Source organism: Sorex fumeus, unplaced genomic scaffold, assembly GCF_029834395.1.
Source record: "Sorex fumeus unplaced genomic scaffold, SorFum_2.1 ptg000003l, whole genome shotgun sequence".
Classification (NCBI taxonomy): Eukaryota; Metazoa; Chordata; class Mammalia; order Eulipotyphla; family Soricidae; genus Sorex; species Sorex fumeus.
The window spans coordinates 51,080,191-51,106,702 of NW_026606060.1; the positions used below are offsets into that span (position 1 = coordinate 51,080,191).

The following is a 26,512-nucleotide window of genomic DNA, read 5'->3' on the forward strand; positions in this document are numbered from 1 at the left end:
GAAACAGAAGCAAGAAAAAAGCCACACCTCCAGAACACAAGGGAAGGGGGTGTCTGTCTCCTGTCCTCTGAGGTCGAGGGGGGAGAAAGGGAGCACCCTGGTCCAGGGTGGGCCAGGATGCGGGAAGCCAAGCCGGTGCCTCTGACCGGCTTGGCTTCTGAGGGTATTGGAGATGCCCTCACCATTCTACCTTGTGGCTCCGCCCACCCTGGGCAGGAAACCCGGGTGCCTACACAAAGAAATGGTAGGAATCATCCCAGAAGAAAGACGGGGGCAGGAGCGACAGGCACACATGGGGAGTGCTCTCCTAGGAGACCCCTGCCTGCCCAGCACACCTGGCACCTGGGGACACAGCAGGGTGGGGTGTGGGGCTCTAGCTTGGGGTGTTGTCTTCTGGATATGCAGCCCAAATGAGGTGGGTGGCACCGTCCGCCACCCCCACCCAACATGCCCCTACCTCCTGCTTCAGGCGCCATAGGGGCAGACAGGCCCTGGGGGGCTTAGTTCTCAGAGGCACATTATATCCGTTCACATGACAAATGGCAGGGCCCAGCTCCACACGCCCCTCTGGAGGGCGCCTCTTAACACACACACACAAATACAGACACACACAGTTTCACACACAGACACACAGAGAAACAGAGAAACACACAGACACAGACACACACACACATACATAGAGACACACAGAGGAACAGAGAAACACACACAGAGACACACACAGACACACACACAGATACACAGAGGAACAGAGAAACACACAGACACAGATACACACAGACACACACATAGAGACACACAGAGGAACAGAGAAACACAGACACAGATACACAGACACACACACACACAGACATACAGAGGAACAGAGAAACACACAGACACACACAGAAACACACAGAGGAACAGAGAATACACAGACACACACAGAAACACACAGAGGAACAGAGAATACACAGACACACAGATATACACACAGACATACACACAGAGACACACAGAGGAACAAAGAAACACACAAACAGACATAGACACAGACACACTCACAGAGACACACAGAGGAACAAAGAAACATACAAACAGACACAGACACACACGGGGAACACACAGAGGAACAGAGAATACACAGACACACACAGACACACACAGAGAGACACACACAGACATACACAGAGACACACAGAGGAACAAAGAAACACACAGACACACAGAGACACATACACAGAGACACACACAGATGCACAGACACACACAGACACACAGATACACACAGACACACACACACAGAGACCCACAGACCTGCGTACCCAGGAGCCTGTGCTCCACGGCGGTGCGCAGGGACTGGTGATGGAAGTAGAGGACGCCGCTGGGCTTCTCCCGCACCCACTGGCGCGTGGCGTTGCGGAAGGCGGCCCAGTGCAGCATGGTCACTCTGTGCTCGCCCCGGTAGCCCAGCACATCCAGCAGCTGGAAGATCTCCTCCTCCGTCAGCCCGCAGTGCGAGAGGCTCAGCAGGCTCAGGGTGCTGGCCACCCAGCCGTCCAGCCCTGGGCAGGAGGGGGAGGAGGGGGAGGGGGATGAAGGAAGGGCCCGTGCTCAGGGCCCCCGCCAGCCTGTCCCCTCCCTCACCCTGCAGGCGGCCCCGGCCACGGGCCTGGCTGACCACGAGAATACCACGCAGACGAGGCACGCACCCACCCAGGGTCAGGGCACAGACCGCCAGAGTGAGGGCCCCACTGTCCCCAGGAGCATGGCCGGAGCTACGGCCCTACCCGGTGATGGGCACGTGCAGGCGAGGGGCTCCGGGGGGCATTCAGCCCGCCCCGTCTCCACACCCCACAGAGCCAGCTACCACCAGCCCGCAGGTGGCCCCACCCTGGCGCACCGGAGATCCCCAAAAAATGATAGCAGGGTCCCCCTTCCAAAGGGGCTTACTGGGCAGAGAGAGAGAGAGCAGGGGGAAGGCACTAGCTGTAGCTGTATATGCTGCTGACCCGGGTTCGAGTCCCCATCCCAGACACACACACACACACACACACACACACACACACACACCAGGGCTCACTCTTACCACTCCAACCCACCTTCTCCCGCAGGCCCCGCGCCTGCCTTCTCCTTGGCGGGCGCGGCCCAGCTGTAGTCCTGCACCCAGCGCTTGAGCACCAGTTCCCAGAGCTCCTTCGTGGAGCCCGTGTCCAGGAACTCCTTCAGGCACTGCAGCTCGTCCCGGTAGATGCGGCACTCGTTGAGCTCGGTGCTCAGCACGGCCAGCTTCAGGGCGTTCAGGTTGGGCTTCCTCTTCAGGATCTGCCGGTAGCGGCAGAAGGGGTAGTTGTTGTTGGGGGCGATGAAGTGCTGCCGGAAGATGCGGGCCCTGGCCTCCTCGTGCCAGGGGTTCATGACCTCCACCATCCGCACGTCCGGGCGGGCGCACAGGGCCTTGCAGGACAGGCTGGAGGACACGCTGCTCAGGATCAGCTTGCAGTTCGGGGGGAGCGCGTGCGGCAGCCAGGAGAAGTCCTTGGCCTGGCGGAGAGAGGCAGAGGCGGCTGAGGACTCAGAGAGAGAGACCTATGTCTAGGCCTGGAGCCCCAGGACAGCGGGGAGGGCGTCCGTCTGCAAGCACGAGGCTGGCTCAGGTTCGATCTCCGGCATCCCATAGGCTCCCCTGAGCCATGCCGGGGGTGGCCCCCCAAATAAAAACAAAACCTACTTCCTGGGGGTCGCGGCTAGCTCAGTGCCTTAGCTCTCAACTATGAGGCGGGCAAGGCTGCAAGTTTGATCCTAAGAACACCCCCCACTGCCTTCCCACACACACACATACCCACACCCCACACATATGCCCCCACATCCCCACACACACACCACACATGCCTCACACACATACTCCAGACACCCACACCCCATATACACACACCTCACACACATACACCCACACACATACCCCACACATGCCCCATAAATGCCCCATCCACACACATCAGAAACCCTATACATACCTCCTACACACCTCAGACCACAAACACATACCCCCCACACACACATCCCACGCACAAAACTCCCCACAACATACTCCACACATACCCTCCATGCACATAGACCCCACACACACCCCACCCCACACCCTATATACCCCCCCACACATACCCCTGTGCCCCTCCATAGACACCCAGACACACATACCCCCTACACACACACACACACACACACACACTCCACACACCTCACATACCCCCACATGCCTAAGTGTGATTCCCATCAGTGTTCTCATTGGGGATCCCCGAGCCCCAGCAGAGCACGTACTCTGGTTCCCCTCCATGCCAGACAAGCACTGCACCCCAAAATGCACAGGAACGCTGAGATGGAGAGTTGCCAGTGTGAGCCCCGCCACCCAGTGTGGGCCCCTGCGGCCAGTGAGTGAACTACACAGGAAAGAGAAGGAACGAAACCTACTCTACTGGCGACTTTCGAGCCCAGAGAGGTGGAATGCAGGACCCCAGGCTGGATGATGGTCATCACAGTAACTTGTAACAATCAATCAATCACAATCACAACCATTCTGTTATTCGTTGATTGCCTCGAGCAGGCCCCCTAGCCCTGAGATTTTTTTTAAAAGGTGCCATATTCAAGGCTCTTTCAGAGTTAGGAGAATGAGACCCTTCATTGTTACTGGTATTTGGCATATTGGGTATACCACGGGGAGTTTGCCAGACTCTGCCGTGTGGGCAGGTTACATTCGGTAGCCTGCCAGTTTGTCTAAAGTAGGAATGAGATGATAAGATGTCATAATAAGATGTCGGTTCCGGGAGCTGGGTTTTATAGTCACTGAATCTTGGCCATTGATGGGATTACACGGCGCCAGGGGGCCAGTTGGTGGGTGTGACCCCCACCTACTGGAATTTGGAGGATCTGGGTGGAGGATACCCAGCCCCAATCCGAGTAGACTTGGAGATCTCGGCCCCGGAACCCGCGTGGCTTTGTCCCTCTGCCGGTGCCTTCATGTGTGCGGAGAGTGGTCTCAGCATGGTGGTGGCTGGTTCTGGAGGTCTTCGGCTGCCGGAGCCCTGGTCGGGGCGGGGAGGAAAACTCAACCCGCTCCCCTCCAAGGGGCCCCAGCGAGGACAGCCAGGCACGGGGGCACTTGTAACAGTGCTTCAAAAATGCTAATCCACACTCTTGGTGACACGCCCATCCCGGCACCCACCTACAGTCGGTCCCCAGCACTGTCAGGGCCCCTTCCTGAGCACAAAGTCAGGAGTACCTGCAGAGCACCCCTGGGGGTGACCCAAACCGCCGACCCCTCCCCCCACAAGAATAAACAAAACCCAGATTGCCTTCTGTCCTGAGATCCCATAAGTGCCAATCAGTTCTTCGACTCCATCGAGAACAAGGATGCAGGGCTTGGAGCTGATGGAAGCCATGAACGCCTCGATGAGATGCGAGAAGATCAAGACGCTTGCATCTTTGTCAAAGATGTCGGTCTTCAGAAGCGTGCCTGCAGCCAGGACATGCGCACGTCAGCGGGAGATGTGCCCGTCACCGCGGAAACCTGTTGCGGGGTGGGAGTGGCAGTGGAAGCCACAGATACCCGGGGACCAGGGCTCTCTGAGCAGTCAGCCCTGGAGGGCAGTGGAACAGGTCGCGACAATGCTCATGGGCAGTGCTCACCAGTAATGCTAATAGGCAGTGCTCCTCAGGAGTGCTCATTGGCAAGATCCCTTTATCCTGGCTAGCAGCTGGGAGACGGTGGCAGAAGTGAGTGGTCCAGAGGGGCCTTTGGGCATCCTGCTGGGGGGGAGCCCCGGCTACTTGCCAAGCTCATGGCTGGGCAGAAACTGCAGCTGCTGAGGGGGAGCACTTTGTTGGGGCTCCCTGCAAAGCTGCTTCTAGCAGCCTCTCACCTGTGGGGCCCAGCTGCCACTCACCTGTCCACCCCGGGGCCTTCTGTGCTTCCTCCGGGGCTGTTGGCCTACAGCATGCCTGACAGCTGGCCACTCTGCCCTCTGCACACTTAGAGGGGTGATGCCATACCCCAGTCCCCAACCCACCCAAAGCTGACCCAAACTGGGAGGCTTTTGGAACAACTTGAGAGGGTAGGAGTTGGGGATGGGGGACTTTCTATTCACTTGCAGAAAGCAGGTGACTTTCCAGGGTGCTGGGTACTGAGTGAACTGAACTGGGTGCTCAGTGAACTGAAAAGAGGGGTAGAGGTAGAAGTTTGGGGATCCCAGGTCCGGGATGAGTAGGAGCTCGGCCACTCCACACCTCTCTGCTTCAGAAGAATGGACAGCACAGCGGGTAGGACATTCCCCTTGCCTATGGGTTCGATTCCTGGCATCCCATATGGTCTCGGGAGCCTGCCAAGAGCGATTCCTGAGTTCAGAGCCAGGAGTAACCCCTGAGCACTTCCTGGTGTGGCCCCCAAACTAAACCAAAACCAAAAAATGGTCCCTGTGTGCCAGGTCCCCCTGAAGATATCTCTTCTGCAGCCTCACACATGTAAATCTACTTTCACGTGTCTTTTGGGGCTTGGGAGAGACACACCCAGTGATGCTCAGAGGAGCAAGGGCTGGGGACAGATCATCCTATGCTCCCTCAGGCACAGTAAATGTTCCAGCCCTTTGAGCCACCACCCCAGCTCCCTATACTTACATACATATTTTTAATTCTCTGGGTTTTTTTTTTTCAGTTTTGCTTTTTTGGGTCACACCCGGCAAGGCACAGGGGTTACTCCTGGCTCTACACTCAGAAATTACTCCTGGTGATGCTCAGGGGACCATATGGGGTGCTGGGAATCGAACTTGGGTCGGCCGCGTGCAAGGCAAACGCCCTACCCACTGTGCTATCGCTCCAGCCCCATTCTCTGTTGTTTTCATTTTGGCTTTTGGCAGTGCCCAGGGAACCATGCAGTTCCAGGAATCGAACCAGGTCCTTCAGCGTGCAAAGCAAGCGCTCCGGCCTTGAGTCTTCTCTCTGGCCCACATTTAGCGTGATCCTCACCCAGCTTAATCCTCACGTAATCCTCACACAGCTACTGTATGTGGAAGGGATGGACTCCTCCACCACCCCCCCCCACACACACACCCCACCCCCTCCATTTGACAGAAGAGAATTGGGGCACAGATTGCTTTCTTCTCACGCCAAGACCACAGCGTGAGAGCCTCTCCCGGGTCCCCGACACAGGAGCGGGGCTCATGCAGTATGGCAGGGGGACACAGGCTGCCCCAGCATGTTTCACTGTTATCAGCCCAAAGATCTGCTTGTTTGAGTGCTTCCTGCACCTAAAACCACGATCATTACCGCAACAATTCACCCTGGGAACACGATCCTAATTGCGCGTTTATTACTCATGCTACCTGATCTCTAACTGCCCACGACCAATCCCTCTGGGAGCTGCGTCAGTGGCATTAGCCACCTTCCTAGAAAGCAGGTCCCATCTGTGCTGTGGCCTTGGGCTTGGCCCACTTAACACGCCCGGAGAAATGCAACCATGGACAGTTTAGGCCTACAGATTCCCCCATCCCCCACCACGCCCCCCCCCCCCCACACACAGAAGCTCCAATATCTGGACCCTCATACAGAAATAAGAAACAGCCATCAAAACTCACGAGGAGTGTGGAGGGATAGTATGGTGCAAGTATGTAGGGTGTTTGCCCTGCAGGCAGCTGACCAGGGTTCAATCCCCAGCTTCCCAATAGGATGCCCCTCTAAGCCCTGCTAGGAGTGATCCCTGAGCAGAAAGCTAGGAGTAAGCCCTGGCCAGGTGTGACCTTTTTTTTTTTGCTTTGCTTTTTTGGGTCACACCTGGCGATACTCAGGGATTACCCCTGGCTCATGCACTCAGAAATTACTCCTGGTGGTGCTCGGGGGACCATATGGGATGCTGGGAATCGAACTCGGGTAGACCGCATGCAAGGCAAACGCCCTGCCCGCTGTGCTATTGCTCCAGCCCCATGACCCAAGTTTTTTTTTATCAGTCTTTATCCCCACTCTCCCTTCTCCACACAGCTTAATCCTCACTTATTCCTCACACAGCTACTGCATGCGGGAAGGATTATCTACCCTCTCCTGCACATTTTACAGAATGTATTTTTTTAATTAAAAAAATTAATTAGGGGAGCTGGAGAGATAGCACAGCAGGTAGGGCGTTTGCCTTGACCGCGGACGACCGGGGTTCGATTCCCAACATCCCATAGGGTCCCCTGAGCACCGCCAGGAGTAACCCCTGATGCAGAGCCAGGAGTAACCCCTGTGCATCGCTGGTGTGACCCAAAAAGCAAAAATAAAATAAATAAATAAATAAATAAGGCAGAGGAAGGAAGGAAGAGGAGAGAACATCAGGGAATAAGGTTTGAATCCCACCAACTCTGAGTTCACTCCCCACCACCACCAGGGGTCACCCCCAAGCACAGGGCCAGGGATAGCCCCTGAGTCGCTGAGCTTTGCAAGGTGTGCCCAACTCCTGCCCTCTCCCCCCCCCCCAAAAAAAAAACACAGAGGGGAAGGAGAGGAGGGAGGAGAGAAACATAGAAGGAAGAGTGGAAGGAAATTTTCATTCTGAAGAGAATACGAGTGGTAGGGGACATAGTAATGGATTTAGATGGGAAAAGGAAACAGCCAAGGAAACCAAAGAAAGTACTTTCCAGCACGCCGTTCTACAGGATGGGAGGATTTGCGAGTTACCGTAGTTTTCGTACTGTAGTTCTGTGACAAAGTAATGTACGACAGACATGATGTCGCTGCTGTCACAGGTGCTGCCCACGAAATGAGGGATGAGCAACATGTCCGGGTACTTGCTCTTGAAATCATTCACCCAGCTGGCAATCAGGGTGGACTTGCCACAGCCGCGTTCTCCAGACAGGAGCAAGATGGACTTGTAGGTTGGGAAGGTACTTATTCTGGAAAAAAAAATAATAATAATAAGGCGCAAAACGTAGTCCATGCTGTTGGCCAGGAAAACCGTGTGTGTGTGTGTGTGTGTGTGTGTGTGTGTGTGTATGTGTGTGTTGGAGCCATACACCCAGTGAGCATGGGTGAGGGTGGGGAGTGAGAAGGTGGGAATCAAACCCTGGCTTCCAGCTTCCAGCATGTAAGAGAAGCACTCCAGCCCTTTCAGCTATCTTGTGTGCTCCAAGACAAATCGTTTTGCTGGTTTGCTATATTTTGGGGGTGGGGGTGGGGGTGTCACACCCTGCTGAAGTTCAGAGCAGTCTGCCAGCACTGCGCTGGGGGAGAGAAAGGGGTCCGTCCTGGTGGTACTCAAAGAACCAGGCAGTGCCAGGATGTCTGAACTGGGGCACTCCAGCCCAAGAGTCAGTTCGACTCTGCTGGCCTTGCGGGAAATCTTGGCTATTGCAACGTCAGGGATGGGCCCCCAGGGTCTGACCTACACAGGCCAGCACCCTATCACTGAGTTAAAGCCTGGGCCCCTGGAGGGAAATCTTATTGAGCTCACCTCTGAGCTGAAAACTCCCCAACCCCATTTACAACTCTAGCCTCTCCTGATAAGGAGGCCCTTAGGGGCCAGAGTGATAGTACAGTCAGTAGGGCAGTAGGGCGTTTGCCTTGCACGCAGCCAACATCACATCCGGACATCACGGACATCCCGTGTGGTTCCCCAAGCACAGCCAGGAGAAATTCCTGAGTGCAGAGCCAGGAGTAACCTCTGAGCGTCGTTGGGTGTGACACAAAATGGAAAAAAAGAAAGGAGGCCTTTAATAACTGGGAGCTGGAATTCTTTTAACATATTTTATGAATGATAAAATTCTTTGTTTTTGGGGGGCCACAGCTGGCAGTGCTCAGCGCTTACTCCTGGCTCTACACTCAAGGAACACTCCTGATGGGGCTCAGGGGACCATATGGGTGCTGGGGATCTAACCCAGGTCAGGCCGCATGCAAGCAAGTGGGATCTTGAAGTTTGCCTCTGACTTGTTGCTACAGTCCCACCCCAGATTTGCAAAGTATAAATGCAGTTTTCATTTTTTGTTGTTATAGCACAGCGGGTAGGGCGTTCGCCTTACAAGCGGCCAACATGGCCGACCCGAGTTCGATTCCTCCGCCCCTCTCGGAGAGCCTGGCAAGCTACCGAGAGTATTCGATATGCCAGACACAGTAACAACAAAGTCTCCAATGGAGACGTTACTGGGCCCGCTCGAGCAAATCGACGATCAACGGGAGGGCCTTTTGTATTTGGTGCTTTTCTCCCCAATTTTTACTTAGGCACCATGATTTATATACAGTTAATAACAGTTTTAACAGGTATGCAGGTTCTGTGACTGAAATCTCCAGGCTCTCACAAAGTCGAGGTTGGGAGACCTCCCCCCATTTCCCGTTTCTTCTGGGAGCCTGGCAGTCACACCCATGAACTGCCTCTGGCGCCATATAAGCTCCTTAACTGGCCATGGTCCAGAGATTCGCAAATAAATCTCAGAAGAGATCAGCAAGCTGCAGAGTTGCCTTAGACCCAAAGTCCCCATCCAGTTAAAAAATTTAACTCTAGCTGTATCATCTTACTTAAAATTTTAGAGGGGCTGGAGCAATAGCACAGCGGGTAGGGCATTTGCCTTGCACTTGGCCAACCCAGGTTCAATTCCCAGCATCCCATATGGTCCCCTGACCAATGCCAGGGGTGATTCCTGAGTGCAGAGCCAGGAGTAACCCCTGTGCATTGCTGGGTGTGACCCAAAAAAGCAAAATAAATAAATAAATAAATAATAATAAAATTTTAGAATTCCTGGAGCACGAAGCTGCATTTGCAGCCATGTGACACGTCATACTCTATATCACTGAGGTACCAGGAGTAGGACCCATTGGATTGGTTTTGCAGTAGAAGGCAATCAATCTCAATTTAAAAAGAAAAAATTAGCACACAAGGCTCAGCCTGTAACAATATGTTAGTAATCTCTTATACAAGGGCTCAATAGTTCCAGGATGAGATACAACAATCTTCACACAGTTTCTTGTAAGGAATCTTTTTAGATCATTTTTAGAGAACTATTCATAACAAGCAATACAAATTAAATTATTTAGGGAAGGCTTCGGTTGTGGTTGGGAAAATTCTAAATCATGGTGGTGAGTAAGATGTAATGATAGTGAATGCAATAAATTATTGTGAACAACCTTATAAAAGTAAAAATATAAAATACAAAAAATTTAACTAAATCAAATGTACATAAATTAGACTAAAGATAGAATGAGATGTAAAATTTTGTCAGTCAAAAAAATTTTTTTAAAATAATAATTTCAGGCAAGCCATGTTCCAACTCCACACTCCCCACCCGAAGGCCAGCATCCCACTTGCGCCCCTCCCCCACCCCAACTGGCACACCAGCTCTGTTGGCCGACTCTCAAGGTCTGTTACCCGCAGCCACACTGTTTATATTCCACAAACGGAGAGATCATTCTGTTGTCCCTCTCTGACTCAACTTCAGTCTCTGATTAGCCAGGATGTTAAAATGACCAGCCCAAGGGCTGGGGTGATAGCACAGCAGGTAGTGCGTTTGCCTTGCACGCGGCCGACCCAGGTTCAATTCCCAGCACCCCATATGGTCCCCTGAGCATTGCCAGGAGTGATTTCTGAGTGCAAAGCCAGGAGTAGCCCCTGAGCATCACCAGGCATGACCCGAAAAGCAAATAAATAAATAAAAATTAAAGAAAATTTCACCGAGAGTATCTCTCCCATATGCCAAACACAGTAATAACAAGTCTCAAAATGGAGACGTTACTGGGCTCGCTCGAGCAAATCCATGAACAACGGGAGGACAGTGTTTGTTTGTTTTTCATGTAAAAAAAATAAAAAAAATTAAAATGACCAGCCCCTCAAAAGACCACTGCCTTGCTTCACCATAACATCACTCCAGTGTAAATTCCCCCAACCCCATTCCACTTTTCTAAAGGTGCAGAAACTTAAAAGGTCTGTGTTTGAAATTTCAGGGAAATTTCGTCTACTTCTTCCTCAGGGCCGTCCTGAAATTAAGATAATTTGCAAGGTGCTTCTCGTAGCCCCAGTGCAGAAATGATGCCTTGAGGTTGACAACTATTTACAAAAGCAAGCAGGGAGCTGTTTCCTGTGTATTTCTGTCCCTGAGAGATGTGAAGACGCAGGCCAAGACCCAGCCTGGAGGCAGGAGGCCTGTGGCACAGGCGTGAGGCCCTGGGTTGGCTCCCTGGTTCCAAAAAAGGGAGAGAGAGAGTTGGGGTTCTCGCGTCTCAGCTCTGGACTGGGTTGGCGACACATGAGTCCTTTTGCCCTCTGTATTTTACCCGTATCTTCAGTAAAATCGGAAGCACCTGCGTGACTCTGTCCAAGTGAGCCCAGGGTGAGGCCAAGGGCTTGATGGCCCAGAGGCCTTACAGAGCTCACTGCCCTCTCCCTGAGGGGCGTGACTGTCAGCACTGGCCTAGACCCTGCACATGACTCCGGACTACAGCTAAAGAGATAGGGGAGGTCATGGGGCCGAGACAGGACGAAGAGAAATGGAGTCAGGGCAGAAATGTTCCTAGTGTTTAAACCAAGTGTCCGGCAGAGCGCCGCCAGGGCCAAATTTACAGTGTTTGTAAATCCACCAGCCCGGGCAGGCTCCTTGCAAGGTCTCTCGCTTTGTCACAGCTGGGGCAGCAGGCTCGGGTCAGCCTCAAGTGGAGAGGGAACAGTAGCTCATGGTTCCACCCCTTGACAGTGTCTCCACATCAACATCAGTCCCACCTGTTGAAATCACAGTTTCTGGTCATCGAAGTGGCCGCATGTGGTCAGGGCCTTGGGATTCAAGGTGTCCTTGCCCATCTAGGGAAGTGAAGGGGGCCGGGGAGGCCTAAATGCACTTAAAACGCCAGGACCAAAGGCCATCGGTGGTATTTTTAGATTCTCTCCCCCATCCTCGTGTCTCTTCTTTCACTTAAAATTAACTCCTCAGGCCCTACTGGGTTTGTACATTTATTTTTCTTTCTAAATATAATCCTTCATGTTCCTCCTTAAATTTATTTCTGAGGAAAACACAAGATCCTGTGATTTGGGCCAGAGGGGGCGGGGGGGTGGTCAGGAGGGAGGGCTCTTGCCTCGCACACAACGAGCCCAGGCTAAATCCCTGGGACCTCAGATGGTCACCGAACCCGCCCCCCAAAAAAGAAAGTCAGGGACAGGGAGCTCTGCATGTGCCCAGCTTTAAACACTCGAGCTGTGTGTGTGGGTGTGCGTGTGTGTGTGTGTGTGTGTGTGTCTGTCTGTCTGTCTGTCTGTGTGTCTGTGTATATGTGTGCATGCTGTGACATCACATTAGGAAAGAATAAAACTCCAAAGCACTCCTCTGCTGGTGGGGGAGGGGTGGGGGAGGGGTATCCATCCTCAGGGACACTGAAAGTCCACTGCAGTGAACATAATCCAAATGGCTCACGGACAAGTGGTAGCAGCTCCTCCTCCAGGATGTTTTTTGGTTTTTTTTTGTTTTTTTTTTTCTTTTTTTGTAGGAGTACTGCTATTTATTCAGCCACTGATTAGCTGATTGAATTGTGCATGAACTCCACCTTACTTTTTTTTTTCTTTTTCCATTTTTTATAATTTTATTTATTGAATCACCGTGAGAGCAGTTACAAAGCTTTTGGGTCTAAGTCTCAGTTATACAATGAAACACCCGTACCTTCACCAGTGCCCATTCTCCGTCACCAAAAATCCCAGTATACCCCCATCCCACACCCTCCCCCTGCCTGTGGGGCAGAGGATTTCTACATTACTCTCTCTCTACTTTGATCACATTCACTATTTCGACACCAGACCCACCATTATTTAAAATTTTACCCCAACACTCAGATCTGCTGAAAAGGCAACAATAGATAATTTGTGTTCTATTGCTGGTTATGAATAACATATGATGTCGTGTGGCTGCAGTAGCGGCCACGCGATTTTGAAATTCTGAAATGTTAACACTTAAATCTGGAGGGATTTCTGCCAAAACCTGCTGGGTTTAGAGATCTGCTCCTGAGTCTCTGGGATCATGGCTGTTGAGCAGCTTGATGAGGAGCCAAAGAGGCCATTCGTGGGCGATGACTTGGGGTCTCATTGGGGTGGGGAGGACAGGCCCGGCTCTACCTCCCCCCCGATCCCGTGAGGCCCAATAAGTTTCGTCACTGCGGGCCCATGCCTGACTGTCCAATGGTCTCTGGAGGATGACAGCCACCAAGTCGCCAAGAGGGAGCAGGCGGAGGGACAACATCCTTTCCTCCCTGGGGTGGCCTGGCGACAGTAACGTACTGTGGAGTCCGGGTGCATTTCTGCCAAACGCCACTGGGTTTCGAGATTTGTTTCTGAGTCTCTGGGATCATGGCCGTTAAGCAGCTTGATCAGGAGCCAGAGAGGCCATTCGTGGGCGATGACTTGGGGTCTCGTTGGGGTGGGGAGGACAAGCCCGGCTCCACCCTCATCCCGTGAGGCCCTGTGTGTCTCGTCACTGGGGGCCCAAATGTGACTATCCAGTGGCCTCAGAGTAGGCCAAGGCACGAAACCTATTCCCACCTAGGTTGGCCCAGCACCGGTAGCCTACTGCAGAGACCAGACGCATTTCTACCTAAAGCCACTGGGTTCTGAGATTCGTTTCTGAGTCTCTGGGATTATGTCCATTAAGCAGTTCAATCAGGAACCAATGAGGCCTTGCCTCCAATTATATAGCTGAGCCGGAGGTGGTTTGTTGGGTGTGTTTCCCACATACCTAACTTTTGGCCGTTTACTTTCTTGGTAAACTTTGCCCCAAGTTTTTGGGGTCTGGCCAAAGGCACAGCAGCAATTTTGGGGTATCTGGAAGTCTGAAGGCGCCATGAGGCTGCTGATGCACTCGCCTCACAGGTACAGATTGACCTGCTAGCGGCACCATACCCCCTCCAGGATGTTTTTGGCTTGTGCTACAGAAACGTGATTTAGTTCAAGTGACAGGAGCTTAATATAACATGTCCCATTGCTAAAGGGATATACGTGATAGCCTATCAGTACCTGTACTGCAAACCATAATGCCCAGGGGAGAGAGAGACAGAGAGAGAGAGAGAGAGAGAGACAGAGACAGAGACACAGAGAGAGAGAAGTGCCATAGCGGAAGACAGGGAAGGGGGAGGAGGATGAAAACTGGGGACATTAGTGGTGGGAAATACACACTGGTGAAGGGATGGGTATTAGAGCATCCTATGACTGAAAACCAATCATGAACAGCTTTGTAACTGTATATTTCTTGGTGATTCAATCAAAAAATAAATAAAAATAACATGTCTCATTGATTTTTGTTTTTGTTTTATTTTTTGGCTTTTTGGTCACACCCTGCAAAACCCAAGGGTCACTTCTGGCTCTGCACTCAAGAATGACTCCTGGGGGAGCTTGGGGGAACCATAGGAGATGCCGGGGATCAAACCCGGGTCAGCTGCGTGCAAGGCCAATGCTCTACCTGCAGTAACATCTCTCTGTCCCATGGTTTTTTAAGTTTAATTTGGGGGAAGGGCTTTGCCCTGCAGTGCTCTGGGGCTACTCCCAAGTCACTCCTCAAAGGCCATTCCTGGGGGTATTCAGGGGAGGATGCCATACTGAAGCTCGGAACATGCAGAGCACTTACTCCAGGGCTTCCTGCTCTCTCTGATCCTGGTTGGTTTCCTCCTGTGTGATGTTTTTTTCTTATGGACTTGGGGCCACGCTCAGGGGATCTCAAACCCAGCACCCCTGGGTGCAAGGGCAACCCCAGTTGCCCATCCTCTATCCGTTAAGCTCCCTCTCGGCCCAAGCCCTGATTTTTTTTCTAAGTGAGCAGCCTCTGGGTGAGCCCTGGGTGGGCCCGCTCTTCAAACAGATGTGTGGAGGAGGACACAAGCGTGTCATTGATGCCTGGAGGTCCCCGCGAGCAGTCCCTGGCCTTAGTTACTGAGTATTGGAGTCCCTGTCTGACATGGTACCTGATGACAAATCGCAGAATGAGAGAAAACAAAGCTGACATCTGTGTTCTGCAAAGCCAAAAAGCCTGAACAACCATGAAAACGGAGCTTGGAAAGCAGTGTCATTGGGCCGGGGTGGCAGTACAAAGGGCAGAGTGCTTGCCTTGCATGCAACCCACCCGGGTTTTGTTTGTTTTGTTTTTGTTTTTGCTTTTTGGGGTCACATCCAGTGATGCTCAGGCGTTACTCCTGGCTCTGCACTCAGGAATTACTCCTGGTGGTGCTTGGAGGACCATATGGGATGCCGGAGATTGAACCTGGGTCAGCTGCATGCAAGGCAAACGCCCTACCCGCTGTACTATCGCTCCAGCCCCACCCCACCCGGCTTTGACCTAAGGGATCCAATATCATTCCCCCCCAAGCCCCACAAGGAATGATTCCTGAATGCAGAGCCAGCAGCAGCCCCTAAGACTCTCCAAGGGTGGCCCCAAAACAAAACAAACAACAAAACCCCGAGCAGGTTCGTGAGGCGGTCCTGTTGCATTTCAACATCAGACCTGAATGGCAGAGTCTGTCTCCACGGCCACCTCTGCCCTTTGTCCATCTAGCCTCTGTCTTTGCTCAGCTCATGAGTGGTGAAAGCTCCCATCCTCAGGAGGACCTGGGAGACCAGGAAGCACACTTGCCTCTTCCCACACCATCTCCCAGCTCCTCCCCAGCACTGCAACCCCCTCTCCCTCCAACTAGCCCTCCATCCTCTCTGTGCCGAGGTGGAACCTTCCAGCCCCTTCGCATTGTCCCTTTCCTCATCGGACCTGACCTACTTTCTCCTTTTCCAGATAACTGTTCACTCCCCAACTCCAAAGGCAGGAAGCTTGCCTCCTACTTTCCTTATTTCTGAAGCACCATGCCCCTATCCTCCTCCTCCTGCTCCTGCTCCTCCTCCTCCTGCTCCTCCTCCTCCTGCTCCTGCTCCTCCTCCTCCTGCTCCTCCTCCTCCTCCTCCTCCTCCTCCTCCTCGTCAGGAGGCAGGGATCTGTTTTCCCTTTTGTTCACGGTTGCATCCTCTGTGCTCAGAACACATCCTGGCACCCAGAAGGTCAAATCCTTAAAGGAACAGTAATTCGGAAATACACCCGTTTGATTCAGGACATCTCGGGAATAGACAATAAAAACACTGCTGTCACTGCTGTCAGGAGGAGGAGAGTTCACTCTATCACTCCAGATAGTCACGCTACAGCCCCAGATGCCATTATCAGGACAAAGTTTTTTTTTGGGGGGGGGGGTCACACCCAGTGATGCTCAGAGGTTCCTCCTGGCTCTGCACTCAGGAATTATTCCTGGTGGTGCTAGGGGACCATATGGGATGCCGGGGATCGAACTTTGGTCGGCAGCGTGCAAGGCAAACACCCTACCTGCTGTACTATTGCTCCAGCCCCTATCAGGACAAAGCTTTGCAACATAAGGAACCCCTCTGCCTCCACACACATCCTTCAGGAATTTACGGTACAGAATACTGTTTCCAAACAGCAAAGCAAACAGCAGATTCAAAGGATTTGTTTAATGGCTGTGTTTTCAATATGGCCCAATTGGAGTTACTTCATTAGCCCTGAAATGCGTTGAATTTCTCACCCCCATACTTAACCTGAGTGACACTAATCCACATTACCCAAAACCTCACCATTAAGAGGTGAGCCATTCAGTGATTTTTTTCCCTCCCCATATTCACAAGGTTGTACAACTGTCACTGACATCTAATTCCTCTGCATTTTCAGAGCTCCACAGAGAAGCGACAGACCTGTTAAGAGTTCTTCCTTCTATCACATCCCTCTCACCCCTCCCCCTTAATCAATAACCTCCTCTCTCTCTGCAGAATTGCCTACTCAAACCTACACATTTTTAACACACAACCTATAGGTTTTAAATGCTTGTGGTCTGAAAAATCCTGACAGAGCATGTTGCTTTGACCAATAATTTGCTTGCTCCTGGCATTCCCAGAACCTTAAGAAAGCTGGTGGCTCTGTCCCTGAGATTGGAACCAATGATGGAGGGCAGCCCGACCTTCTCAGCCACGGAGGGTTGACTTTAAAGCACAAGAATCTCACAAGGGCTGGGCTGGAGCGATAGTACAGTGGGTAGGGCATTTGCCTTACACACAGCCAACCTGGGTTCGAACCCCAGCATCCCATAAGATCCCCCAAGCAGCTCTAGGAGTAATTCCTGAGTGCAGAGCCAGGAGTAACCCCTGAGCACAGCTGGGTACAATTCAAAGCCAAGAGAAAAAAAAAAACCCTCCCAAAATAAATGTGATCTGTGGCATGAACTGGGAGCTGAAGAGAAAAGAAAGAAACCTGACCCAAGAACCATCCTATTTCTAGGGAATAACACCAAACACAACCTTAATTTCACACCCCAGTCTCTTCATGCCTCCCGGAAGTCAACAGAACACATCACCAGGCAGGGTAGGAAAAGGCAGGGGAGGGGTGCTGATGCAGACGGGATAAGGGATCAAACAATGAAGGTGCTCAAACAGGGCTGGGGAGAGTGCAAGGGGAAAGCATCTGCCTTGCATGCGGATAACTGGGGTTTAATCCTTGGCACCACGCAAGGGCCCCTAGCACCTCCAGGAATGATCCCCGAGTGCAGAACCAGGAGTAAACCCCCATTACTGGATGTGGCCCCCCAAGCCAATATAAATACATAAATAAAATATTTGATAAAGAGACCTAGATTTTTTTACACAGAAATACAAATAATTATGTGATTCATGTGGACACTTACCAAGCATTCACTGAATATTTTAATATAATTAATAATGAGCTGAAGGACAGACAGACAGATAGTACACAGATTAAGGTGCTGCCTTGCATCAGCCAGCCCTAGTTCTATGCCCGGCACCTTAGATGGTCCCTGAACATGACCACAGGACTGACCCCTGAACACAGAGCCAGAAGTAAGCGCTAAGCATTGCCCTGAGTCCTATGCTGTTCACATATCTTTTTGGTATTTGCGGATTCAATTTGTTCTGAGTCATTCCATCATTGTCAGGAACTACTTAGACCAGATTTGACCTATGGGAGGCAGAATGTAGGCAAGCCCCTGCCTTCCAGAGTTACTACCTTAGAGACAGGAAGAGAGTAAATGGAATCACCAGGGAAATTTTGCCAACACAGATGATATCCGCGAAGGAAATGCTAATGTGAGGTGGGCATGAGAGGGGCCATCTCTTGCCGGATGGGGGAGCACAGAGGTGGGGAGGGCATTCCCACCGGGGCTCCCATTTACTGAAGTCAGGCTTCCCTGGAACCCGTTGCCAGACGCGCCATTTCGTGACCTCTTACCTGAGGAGCGACTCTAAGCTGGCATCTGCCGTGGGACTCTGATCATCAAATCCCACGCTGCTTAAGGCAAACTTTTCCAAGATCTCGAATGTCCTGCTCGACTCCTTGGAAACCACAAACACTTGCTTGCACTTCTCAATAAATTCTTGGTGATAGAAACGTTCAAGGTCATGCTTGTAATCTTTGTGGTGAAAAAGATGAGTTTCAATATCGTCTATTTGTAGTTTTCACACTTTCAATCACACACATTCCAGTCACTCACAAACCCGGCCTTTGGGCAGGTCCTCCAAACTCTTTGGTAAAATAAGTAGCAGAACCATCAATAGGCTCAGCTCTGAGACGCTTTCCACTTTCAATCATCCATGATTTTGAGGTCATGCCTAATTAAAGGTTGAGTATTCTGTCATGTTAAAATGTCCTCCTACTTCTGGAGACGCCAACATTCTCTCCAGGATGTGTGTGTGTGCGTGTGTGTGTGTGTGTGTGTGTGAGAGAGAGAGAGAGAGAGAGAGAGAGAGAGAGAGAGAGAGAGAGAGAGGGAGGGAGAGAGAAGAGAAGATTCCAGGAGCATGCAGTTGCTCTTGCGGCCGCACAACATCTTATGCTATTCATAACAAGCAATACAAAAGAGAATATGGGAGAGATTGTCTGCCACAGAGGCAGGGGGAGGAGTGGGATGGTGGAGGGGGGGGTACTGGCGACCTTGGTGGTGGAAGATGTGCACTGGTAGAGGGTTGGATGATCAATCATTGTATGACTGAAACTCAAACAGTAAAGCTTTGTACCTATATCTCACAGTGATTAGCATTGTAGCACTGTCCTCTCATTGTTCATCAATTTGCTCAAGTGGGCACCAGTAATGTCTTGTTGTTAGTGTTTTTGGCATATCAAATGGGGAGCTTGCCAGGTTTTGCAATGCGGGCGAGATACTCTCAGAAGCTCGCCAGGCTCTCTGAGAGGGGTGGAGGAATCAAACCCGCGTCGGCCTTGTGCAAGGCAAATGCTGTGCTGTTGTGATTAAAAAATAACAATTAAAAAATAATAAAATCAAATTAACATTCCGAATTTAAAAAAGTAATGTGGAGTTTATGCCCAATTCAATCAGCTTAATCAATGGCTGAATAAATAGCAGTACTCCTACATTTAAAAAAAATGAGACTAATATCCAAGGCCAGGAAAATCAGGGGTCAGTAGAACTGGTCAATGGTTAGAAGCTTGCCACAAGTGTGGTGGGGAGGATGGAAAAAGGCAGTTAGGATGGAGAAGGGATTAGTATGACAATAACAATTAGAAATGGTCACTCTGGACAAGAACTGAGTGTTGAACATAGCTAAAGGAATATACATGATAACCTTTCAGTATCTGTATTGCAAACCATAGTGCCCCTAAATAAAGAAAAGAGAGGCAGAGACATAGATATATAGATAGATAGATAGATAGATAGATAGATAGATAGATAGAAAAAAAGTGACTATCATAGGGGTAGGCAGGTGGGGATGGGAGGGAAACTGGAGACATTGGTGGTAGGAAATGTACACTGGTGAAGGGGTGGGTGTTGGAAAATTATATGACTGAAACCCAATCATGAACAACTTTGTAACTGTGCATCTCACTGTGATTCAATTAAAAAATTAAATAAATAAAAAGAAATAAATTACTCTTGGCAGTGCTGGGGGGACCATATGGGATGGTAGGGATGGAACCTGGGTGGCTGTGTGCAAGGTAAATGCCCCACCTACTGTATCTCTACAGCCCCAAGGCTTGATTCTGAAACACATGAATAAAATTCAATACATGCAGTTTAGACAGTGATTAATTGAAGAATTGCTCTATCAACCAGTCTTTAGCCAAATGTTTATACTCTTTCACGACTTCTCTGTTATTATTTGTTCTCACCAGCTAAAGAGTTCATATGCTCCAGGTACCACTGTGGGGGCGGGGCGGGGCGGGGTGTGTGCTGGACTCCACCAGAAGATGCTCAAGCCAGCTGGTCACACACAAGACAAGCACCATGACCCCCGCACTATCTCCCCAGGCCCCATATTTAAGTGCTTTACATATATTTTAATCCCTAAGTGGTTAATGCTAACTTTTCTAGAGAAGAAACACACCAAAATTCGGTAATTTGATCAAGTTCACAAGGCTAAGAACGGAAACATCTCAGCTGCTTCCTCCCATATTTCTGTTTACGTTGTAATAGTGGGTCACTTCTGCCTCTGGTTCCAGAGGTGGCCTGTGGCCTGGATTAGCCACTGAGAGTAGCACCCACTCCAGGCACCAGTGACAGTCAAATACAAACAGGCATTTTTTCTTTTTCTTTCCTTTTGGTTTTTGTTCTGTTTTGTTCTGCTTTGCTTTGCTTTTGGTTTGAGGGCACTTTTCTTCTTCTTCTTCTCTTCCTCTTCCTCTTCCCCCTCCCCCTCCCTCCCCTTTCTCCCCCTCCCCCTCCCTCCCCTTTCTCCCCCTCCCCCTCCCTCCCCTTCCTCCCCCTCCCCTCCCCCTCCCCCTCCCCCTCCCCCTCCCCCTCCTCCTCCTCCTCCTTCTTCTTCTTCTTCTTCTTCTTTTTTTGGGTCACACCTGACATTGCACTCAAGAATTTCTCCTGGCTGTTTGTAAGGGGGAGGGGAGAAGGGGGGAAGGGGGGACCACATGGGATGCTGGGAATGGAACCCAGGTGGGCCACGTGCAGGTAAACGCCCTACCCACTGTACTATTGCTCTGGCCCCTTGAGGGCACTTCTTTCCTTTTTGGTTTTGTCTTTGGGTCACACTGGGGGTGCTCTGTATTCAAGAGATCACTCCTGGCAATGCTCAGGGGATGCTGGGGATGGAAGGAGGGTCTGCTGCATCCATGGCAAGTTCCCTGACCATTGTACTATCTCTCTAGCCCTAGGTCAAGTATTTCTGTTGAACTTGATCCTGGAGTTGCTCTTGTCATCTTCCTTCATGAAGGAGACATCAAGATAGCAGAGGCAGACTGAGAAAGTGAGAAACCACAGCCGGATGCTATCAATGGAACTTCTGGAAAACACCTGAGCTGAGCCTAACGTAACCCCAGGCTTTAAATTTACAGAAGCTGGGGCCGGAGAGATACCTCAGTGGAGGGGGTGCTTGCCTTGCCTGTGGCTGACCTGGGATTGATCCCTGGTAATACCAGGAGCGATCCCTGAGCACAGAGCCAGACGGATATGGTCCCTCGAGCAAGAAATTAATACAAATGTAAAATAGCAAATAAAGTTACAAAAACTAAAAATAAATCCCTTTTTTTGTCATAGCTCGTTTGGTTTCCATGCAACCAAACGTTATGGCTGTGCAATATTCCTTTGGAGAATTCCATAATGGTTTGGGCTTCGAGGCAGCTTGTCTTCACCAGCACGGCGGAGTCTGCTGCCTACCAGGTCTGGGTGACAGGGGGGTCACTCTCCAGACAAGCCATCTGCTGCCAACATGGCCAGGCTGTCCCTGCCCCAGCACAGCTTAGAAGGGCCCAGCTGGATCAGTTTTCACTCCACATGAACTGGGTTCTTCTGCTAGGAATCTAGAACCTTTTGGGGCACAGGGGGAGGGGGGGTGATGAATCTTTTGAGAACTTTATTCAAAGACATAGTCACCACAGTCAAACATATGCAATGATGTTTGATTTTTGTTTGGGGGCATCAGTCACAGTCAAATACAACCAGGTCAGGCATTTCTTTTTTCTTTCCACCCAGCGATGCTCAGGAGTTACTTCTGGCTCTGCACTCAGGAATTATTCCTGGCTTGGGGGATCATATGGGATGCCGGGGATTGAACCCAGGTCAGCCATGTACAAGGCAAATGCCGTTTCCACTATACTATGACTCCTGCCCCCAGGCCACTTCTTCTTACTCTCTCTCTCTCTCTCTCTCTCTCTCTCTCATTTTGGTTTTGGGGCACTTCTTTTCTTTTTGCCTTTTTGTTTTGGCTTTCATGTCACATCGCAGTGCTCAGGGTTTACTCCTAGTTCTGTGCTCACAGAGGGTGCTTGGGGGAACATATGACATGCCAGGGACCAAACTCGGGTCTGCCACATGCAACCCTCAAACCATCTCTCTGGCCCCTCACCTTACATTATTTGGGGGGATTTGGGCTTGCAGCCAGCAGTGTTCAGGGACTATTTCTGGAGTCTTTGCTCAGGAGTGACCCCTGGCAGGGCTTGAGGGCCATGTATGGTACTGAGGATCAAACCAGGATCACAACCAAAGTGGCTACCAAAGAGGCGAGTGCCTTACCTCCTGTGCCGTCTCTCTGGCCCCCAACCTGTTAACCAGGCATGACAACCTTACCTCAGAGGCTTAGCTCTCGGTGAATGTACTAACCTATATTTTCATTCCTCAAGGAGGCCGGGTAGAGTTTTTCTATCACGATCAACCAGTCTGTCAAGACCAGCTCGCCCAACTCAGAGAGATTTTTGTAATATCTGACGTGAAGGCCCCTGTTGATGATCTTGCTCTTGAGCTTCCCGATCCTTATTTTCTCCTCTTCTTCCATCATCAGGGCCGCTGACATCACCGCCTCCTCCTCTTCCTCCTCCCCTGGCTTCGAGGGCCCCAGCTGCGCGTTTCCAGCCCGGAAGTAAAAGTATTGAAACTCCGACTGTCTGAGAAACGCGGCCTGCATGATCTCGTACTCCACCAGGCTGCAGTCGGGGCTGTCCAGGACCCAGGGGTAGCCGTTCTGGCCAGCCACGTAGAGGTTCCGTTCGATGACGGATAAGCCCGCCAAGTCGGTGGCCTTGGAGAATATGAAAGGGGAGTAGTCGTCCTGGAAGTCCCCATAGGTGTGGCCCAGCAAGGCGATGAAGAAGGGGAAGCAGTGGTTCACGTAGTCCAGACACAGCTTGAGGTGCTGGGAGTTGAGACACCAGTGCTGTCGGAAGTGGCCCGGGTTACGGGGTTGGGGGGCCGCCAGCTCAGCCCACCTCAGGTCTACGGCTTTGAAAAAGGTGCCCCGGGCATGGCAGCACTCGTTCAGCTGTGGGAAGATGTGGCTGGCCAGGAAGTCTCTCTCCTCCTGGAACTCTTTCGGAGCCGAGCAGATGTACGGCCGGATGGGCTTCTGGGCCTGCAGGAGGGAGCAGGCCTCATCATCAGGAGCCTCGATTGTCAGCTGGCTCATGGCCGAGGGCTCGGATGCTGGAATGGGGATGTCATGCCACTGAGCACACAGTGGTTTTCCTGTGGGCACAGCCGCGGCTGCTCCCTCTCTGGGCTCTTGGAACGCCCAGCCACGGATGGCAATCCTTCTCCGAATGGCTGCTTCTTCTGGGGGTTATGTTTGGAGTTGAGAGGTGCCAACCAACGGGGCAGATCCGCGCTGGAAAACAATAAAAAGAAGGTTGAAGTGAGACCAGGAAAGGAAAGGGTGCAACCCTTTTTACGAAGATGGTGCCGAAGACCAAGAAGGAAGCCCCTGCCCCTCCCAAAGTTGAAGCCAAAGCCAAAGCTTTGAAGGTCAAGAAAGCAGTGCTGAAAGGCGTCCACAGCCAGAAAAAGAAAAAAATTCGCACATCACCCACCTTCAGAAGACTCAAAACGCTGTGACTGAGAAGGCAACCCAAATACCCTTGGAAGAGCGCCCCCAGGAGAAACAAGCTTGACCATTATGCCATCATCAAGTTTCCTCTGACTACTGAGTCAGCCATGAAGAAAATAGAAGATAACAACGCACTTGTGTTCATTGTGGATGTCAAGGTCAACAAGCACCAGATTAAACAGGCTGTGAAGAAGCTCTATGACATTGATGTAGCCAAGGTCAACACCCTGATTAGGCCTGATGGAGAGAAAAAGGCATATGTTCGGCTGGCTCCTGATTATGACACCTTGGATGTTGCCAACAAAATTGGGATCATTTAAACAGTCCAGCTGGCTAATCCAAAATACAACTTCTTTTCCACCATTAAAAAAATGGGTATGTTCACCCCACTGGTGGGCGCAGGAAGCAGAAGTCAGCCTGCTCTCCCCAAGGCTTCTGCAGAAGACCATACAGGCAGTGGGCACCAGACAGCAGGCCCCCACCTTTGTCTCTGACCCCTGTGACCCACTGGCCCCATGTTCCCGACACCACTGGCTACTTCTGTCCTCTGTGCATGTGGATAGGATGCTGGGAAACTTGTTGACAATGTGATAACCAAGACAAACCCAGGGAAGGTGTCATCTGCCAAGACTCCTCCCCTTGACCTGAAGCAAGAATGTAAACTGGGATGAAGTTGAGGTGAGCTCTAGAGAAGCAAGCCAAAATACCAGGAGGACCCTTCAGGAATACACACGACAAGAACATACACATAGCACGTGAGGGGCCAAAGAGCCTAGCTCGCAGAACCTGGGCTATTCAGTGCAGTTTTTCTCTCAGAAGAGTGGGCATGTAAGGTTCCATTCACCTGCACGTGCTCAGTGGGAATCAGTCCTAGTGGTTCAAGGAATGACATGGATGTGCTGGCAACAAGATGCGCTTATATCTTCCTTAGTAGCACAAAAACTAAGTGAAAATGACTATGTTTTCTGAAATTGTTTCTTGATGCAATTTATTTCTCTCTGAAATGTTGCTTTTTTTGGTTATGCTCGTGACTTTCACTAAGGGAGAAACATGACAAGTTACAATCAGGACAATTCTACATCTAGGTCACCTGACAAAAATATAGTAATATTGGGGCCGGAGCAACAGTACAATGGGTAAGGCATTTGCCTTAAACGTGGCTAACCCGGGTTTGATCCCCAGTGTTCCCTATGGTCTCCCAAGCACCACCAGGAGTAATTCCTGAGTGCAGAGCCCGGAGTAGCCTCTGAGCATAGCTGAATGTGACCCCCCTCCAAGAAAAAGCAATATATATATTGCTTTGTGTGTGTGTGTGTGTGTGTGTGTGTGTGTGTGTATAGTAATGACATTTTTTAAGTGTGAATGAGGCTGGAGAGATAGTACAGGGGGTAAGATGCTTGCCTTGCACTCAGCTGACCCTTGTTTAATTCCCAGCGCCTCGAGTTGGAGCATCACTGGGTGTGGCCAAAAAACAAAACAAAACAAAACAAAACAAAGGTGTCAACTCTATTGCATTTAATTGCCACAACAACCCCCTGACATAAAATTACCACCTAATTAGAGGTGAAGCAGCAAAAGGTCAGGCAGGGCAAAGATCTCCAAAGTTACTTGGCTTGTAAGTGGACAGCCAGGATCTAAACACAGTCAGCCTGGGGCCAGTGCAGTAGTGCAGTGGGTAGGGCGTTTGCCCTGCATGTGTTCGATCAGGGTTCGCTGCCCAGAATCCCAATGGTCCCCCAAGCATCGCCTGAAGTAATTCCTGAGTGCAGAGCCAGGAGTAACCCCTGAGCATCACCGGGTGTGACCCAAAAAGCAAATAAGCAAATAAATAAATAAACACCACCAGACTGACTGCAGATGGCACTTTACATTACCTGCATGTAGAGAAGACTTCGTTCAGGGTGATGGCTCAGTGATTAACACGTCTGCCTTTTAAACATGAGGCCACAAGTCCAACCCACAGTACTACCCACACGTGACGAGAAGCTCTATTGTTGGGGCCTGAGATCCCCAACACGACAAGCGACTTCTGGCTGCACCAAAAGGGTACAACTCTGCCCATGAACTGCCTCTGGCATCGAAGCACTTCATTAACCAGTCCTGATCTAGAGACTCATAAATAAATCTCCAAAGGAATCAGCGAGCTGCAGAGATGCTTCCAGACTCCAAAGTCACCTGCCAGTTAAAAATTTAATCCCAGATGTATCACCCCATCAGAATTTTAGAATTCCTGGAGCATCTCATACTCCGCATACTACTGATGTGCCAGGAGAAGCACACCATACTGGATGGGATGCAAAGTAGAAGGGACACAATCTCGGCTAAGAAAGTATTAACACAAGGCTTCACCTGTAACATCATGTTAGTAATCTCTTATACAAGAGCTTAATGGCTCCAGGGTCAGATACAACAATCTTCACACATCTTCTTTTAAGGAAATCTTGTTTGATCTTTTCCAATGAATTAGTCATAACAAGCAATACAAAATAAATCTTTTGGGGCCTGCTATTGGGGTAGGCTTGGGTGGTGGTTGGGAAAATAGAAAACAATGGTGGTGGGAAGGTGTAATGGTGGCGAGATTGGTGTTGGAATATTGAATGTAATAAATCACTGTGAACAATTTAAAAAAAATTTTTAAAGGGTGCAACTCTTAGCAAGTACCACAGTGTGGAAAAGATGTGGAAACTGTGACCAGAAACGTGAGCCCCAGTGAGCACGTGTGTGAGT

At 50.8% G+C, this 26,512-nt stretch overlaps 1 protein-coding gene and 1 pseudogene across 1 annotated transcript in view; one reads left to right on the forward strand and one right to left on the reverse strand.

Moving 5' to 3' along the window:
• The window catches only part of LOC130028705 (putative tetratricopeptide repeat protein 41), a 70,625-nt gene extending 47,257 nt beyond the window's left edge, over positions 1-23,368 (reverse strand). Inside the window, 7 exon segments of the mRNA XM_056119538.1 lie at positions 1,305-1,544; positions 2,082-2,523; positions 4,332-4,492; positions 7,681-7,895; positions 10,661-10,669; positions 18,234-18,414; positions 22,570-23,368. Of these exon segments, the coding sequence (XP_055975513.1) occupies positions 1,305-1,544; positions 2,082-2,523; positions 4,332-4,492; positions 7,681-7,895; positions 10,661-10,669; positions 18,234-18,414; positions 22,570-23,368 (2,047 nt within the window).
• Positions 23,369-23,624: 256 nt separating this feature from the next.
• LOC130026535 (60S ribosomal protein L23a-like) lies at positions 23,625-24,150 on the forward strand (annotated as a pseudogene).
• The last annotated feature ends 2,362 nt before the right edge of the window (positions 24,151-26,512 follow it).